This window comes from Xenia sp. Carnegie-2017, unplaced genomic scaffold, assembly GCF_021976095.1.
Source record: "Xenia sp. Carnegie-2017 unplaced genomic scaffold, XeniaSp_v1 HiC_scaffold_4, whole genome shotgun sequence".
Taxonomy (NCBI): domain Eukaryota; kingdom Metazoa; phylum Cnidaria; class Anthozoa; order Malacalcyonacea; family Xeniidae; genus Xenia; species Xenia sp. Carnegie-2017.
The window spans coordinates 1,201,233-1,205,368 of NW_025813504.1; the positions used below are offsets into that span (position 1 = coordinate 1,201,233).

At 33.7% G+C, this 4,136-nt stretch overlaps 1 protein-coding gene across 1 annotated transcript; it reads right to left on the reverse strand.

Moving 5' to 3' along the window:
• Positions 1 to 437: 437 nt before the first annotated feature.
• Positions 438 to 3,752, reverse strand: LOC124455828. The gene is made up of 4 exons (XM_047006446.1): positions 3,678 to 3,752; positions 1,987 to 2,162; positions 587 to 805; positions 438 to 502 (listed from the first exon to the last, which is right to left on the reverse strand). Exons 1-4 carry the CDS (start codon positions 3,737 to 3,739, stop codon positions 438 to 440), a joined length of 522 nt encoding a protein of 173 aa, XP_046862402.1. The 5' UTR covers positions 3,740 to 3,752.
• Positions 3,753 to 4,136: the final 384 nt, after the last annotated feature.

A 4,136-nucleotide genomic window follows, 5' to 3' on the forward strand; every position in this document is an offset into this window, starting at 1 on the left:
ACGTGTAATGGGATGGTCAAAAAAAACTTGCCCCGTATGAAGCCTCTCCGTTCACAAATTAAGTATACAACAATGAGCATTATAGTCCTACCATAACAAGAAAATACTAACAAAACTACACGGCCTGTTGGCCCAAAATTAGAGATTCAGTCAGTTGTATATTATCTTGTAAGCATGGTTTACTTTTTTTTTATACGGAGTAAACTTTGCTCCATTTATTTGTGAACGACAATGTTACTCTTTACAAAGCCTTAGGACGACAAATGAAGATATAGTATAATCTAATAAAAATGGTTTTCATTCATAATAGCAATGAATTTAATGTTAAATTTTTCGAGGATATTTCTATAATCGTCGCAATTAAAACATGGGAAGCGAATATACTTATGCTCGCTCGAGCTTGCCGTCGGCTTTCCGTGCGCTTGACTTCATTTCTTCTAAGCACTCGTCCCATGGGTGAAAAGGGGAGCCCGAGCAGCACTTTCCCTTGCGATAGTAACTTCTAGTGTAATAATAATGTCTTAAAAATTGAGTTTCCAATTAAGTGATAGGAAACTTTAATAATAGCAAACTTTAAAAACTTTACCTCTATAAGCAGAGCCATAATTATCATGACCCCCTATTGCACAGACAGCAGTAATTTTATAAGTTTCAGTGTAAGGCACTGTCCAATACTGGATACCTTTTGATACGGTTACCATATTTTCGTGATCCTGACCATTGTAAAATTGACCAATTGATGTTGGACCATGGCGACCAGTGGCTCCAAGATTTGTAAATCTTGCATTGAATTGACGGAACTCAACTATGTTACAATACAACTATTGAATTGAATCATTTAAATTGCATATAAACCTTACGTGTTCTTTATAAGGCCATATTCCAAATTCTTTTCTGTAATCAGACAAATAGTTTGGCGCTGTAAACTCCGTCAAATTTGCAAAATTATACCATTTTAAGCGCTCAATTTTACCTCTTTGGGACTGGGCCTGCGCGTCCAGCTGACGTCATGTAAGTAACACGGGTTAGAAATGTCGAGAGTCAAATTTTTCAATATCCAGACACAAAACCTTTCAAATAATTGTAGCCACATTTTAATCAAAACCACAACAGCATGGCAAACAAAACGATAGATGGAAGTCAAAGTTCAGATCGAACAACTGTAATTTCTTGTTCGAGTCAAATACAAAGCAACAAATATGCCATCCTGAAACCGAGATTTGTATTGTTGGAATTTTTTACAAAGCTCAAAGGACAAAGAACAGATGCCGCTAACGACAAGGGCTTTGGCAAATCAAGGCTGAGGAGGCATGGTATGATGTTTTCTTATTCTCAATTACTTTTTGTCTCGTTGTAAAAACTTGTATAAACGTGGTATGTATAAAACCCGTCTTAGAAACATCCTGTCTTACCTCCCGATAAAAAAGTAAATGTTATGCCGCATGTGCTTTTTTCATTGGAGCCTAGCGTTGCTGCTGACAACTACTGTCGAAGTCTACGTCAAAAATTTCATCTTCTTATGAATCTAACGATAAAAATGCCGAACCTAAATAAATCCAATTTTTCAAAAAAGGACGCTATGGAATATTTACAGCAGATAGTTTGTCTTGAATTAAATAGAGCCGTGCGAGCAGTGCTCCTTACATGACGTCACGAGATGAACTAGATACCAGTTTCCTTAGTGAAAAATGTATATGGTAAATTTGGATTTTTAACAGCAATTTCCTTGGGAAAATTAAAATCAATAGGTTTAATGTAAATCAATTTATTTTTTTTGAATTTCTTAATTTCACTAGTTGTTCTTTTAAACAATACTAAAATCCTGTAAGGTTTATATGCACTTAAATGAATACAACTGTATTTTATGTGAAGCACAAGCTATCTTGAGACAAGATGTAATCAATCAAATGTTAAATATTGAAGCACAACCTATTTTTATATTAATTACAAGCATAAAAAAGTAGAAATATTTTTCTGTCTACGTACCGTCAGTTCTGTTTAAGCATAATGATGCATACGACCTTTCATATGATTTAACTTCTGTTTTGATGTCATCACCGCAATTAGGAGGAAGTGACGTATTTTTCTTACCCAGTACTTGATAAGCATCCATTTTTGAATCAACCAATCTTTTGATTTTATCACAGCACCAAGAATGACTCCTGGTGATAAAAATATCATTTTTCAAACAGCTAATTAAACTTGAATAGATATCTTTAATTATTTAAGTTTGAATACAATTTTTTCTGTCGCAAATGACTCTTGAATGACTGTCTTGGAGTTTATGTCATATAAGCAACACCAAATGCCTGGTGGATAAGTAATTATAACAATCTGAGTGTCATTGAACGCAATTTAAAGGAATTGCGACAGAAAAAGCATCTTTCGTAGCTACAAAAAGTCAAACTTCCTGACCCAATAGGATCGCGAGATAACAATGTCCGTTATCATTGCCTTCAACATAAAAATGCTGGTGGACATGCTAATTTAAAAACTACGAGAAGAAGATAAAGTAAAATGCAAAAGGAAATAAAACAGACAGAAAGTTGAAAAGAGAAGTGAAATCTTCGGAGTGAACACATAATAGGTAATATGTTGGAGAAAAAAGAGAAGTGATATATATGATGGAGAAAAGTCAGATTAAGGTTTCTTGTTTGAAGGAAACAAGATTTAGAGAAGCAAAAACAAGATACTTAGGATAAAGCTTAAAAAATTGTGGCACAATAATGCTAAAAAAAGAACAACAAGCATTGGTACAAAAATCATTTACTGGAGGTCCTAGATGATACATATAAAAAGATACTTAACGTGGAAAGAATTGTGATGTAAGCTGATTTGTAATGGCGTGTTGGAAAATAAACAGAAGAAATGAGATCTTGAGATCTTGGGGAGCTATGGAACTGTGAGGAGAAATGTTGAAAGACCGTTTATCGTAAAATTTTTTTAGAGAATGGACCTATAGCTGTGTGAAGCTGTTCTAAGTGTGTGCTGTGAAATAAGAAACTATCGGCTAAATTAAAGGAAGAGATTTAAAAGAGTGTTGTCAGATCGGCGATAATCTATGGTGTGGAAACTATAACAGTAGCAGTTAAAAAAAGGGTCGACTGGAAGTAGCCTAGTTGAGAATAGTCAAGTGAGCACTTGGAGTCACTAGAAAGACAGAAACAGTAATCAGAACGTGCAAATCGAAGCAAAATTCAAAAGGACTGGTTGAAAATTGAAAAAGGATGTGCAGCAATGTTTGCACATGTAATCAATGACGTAGTCAGCCTGCAAATGTGTTCCTGCTGTGTTAATTTTTCTGTAATCACTTACTGTAAAAACAACAGATTTCTAAAGAAATGAATATTGTTAATGATCTACAATTTACATAGCAGGACCAAAACTTACGGGCTGGTTACGCCAATCTATGTAATGATAAGAAAAGACGATTTTAGTGGAGACAGTTACCAAAGATGATAGTGTCTTTCTAGAAAAAAAAGAGAAATGCCGTGTAAAAAATGCATAGATTTTGCGAGGAATATAATATATATGAGAAAGGTGGATGTCAAGTGTCAAGATGGGATTAAATGAACAGCTAAAAGAGTTAAAAACACAAGCAAAAACTTATTATATTCAATCAACATAAAATCTGACGAAAAACATGAATCAAACAAACACGAGCACACGAAACTTACATTTGTATAGATCCATAGATAACTACAAGTAGGAGGGAAAAACCAAAATTAAAGTTTGTCATCTTTGTTACAGTTCGTGGTGTCGAATGATGAAAATGAGGCAAAAATCTACATAATTGCAAATATGTGGTTATTTGGCTTACTGATTTACACATATGCATATGAGAGAACGAATAAAGAGTATGTGCAAATATACATATTTTGTAACAATTGCACAAGTAATATTTTTGTTAATTATCTTAATGTGAACGCTTTTGTTTTGTTTTTGTGAGAGGTTAGTCGCCATTTTTTCGTTTCATCTCGTTTTAGTATTATTGCTCATTTCTCAAAATTTTATAGAACTTAAGTATGAAAATAGGTTTAAAACGGCCTGCCAATCCTTGTGCCTCAATTATGTTGTTGTTTGGTGAGATAACTATAAGTAATAATAAATTTCTTGCGAAATTTTTGTTTAATCTA

Bases quoted from the DNA above. Each gene is read 5' to 3' on its own strand.
- LOC124455828 (XM_047006446.1), bottom strand. From the start codon at position 3,739: ATGACAAACTTTAATTTTGGTTTTTCCCTCCTACTTGTAGTTATCTAT. The intron at 2,163-3,677 runs GTAAGTTTCGTG...TTTTATCACCAG, and splicing joins ATCTATGGATCTATACAAAT to GAGTCATTCTTGGTGCTGTG. The intron at 503-586 runs GTAAAGTTTTTA...TTATTACACTAG, and splicing joins TTATGGCTCTGCTTATAGAG to AAGTTACTATCGCAAGGGAA.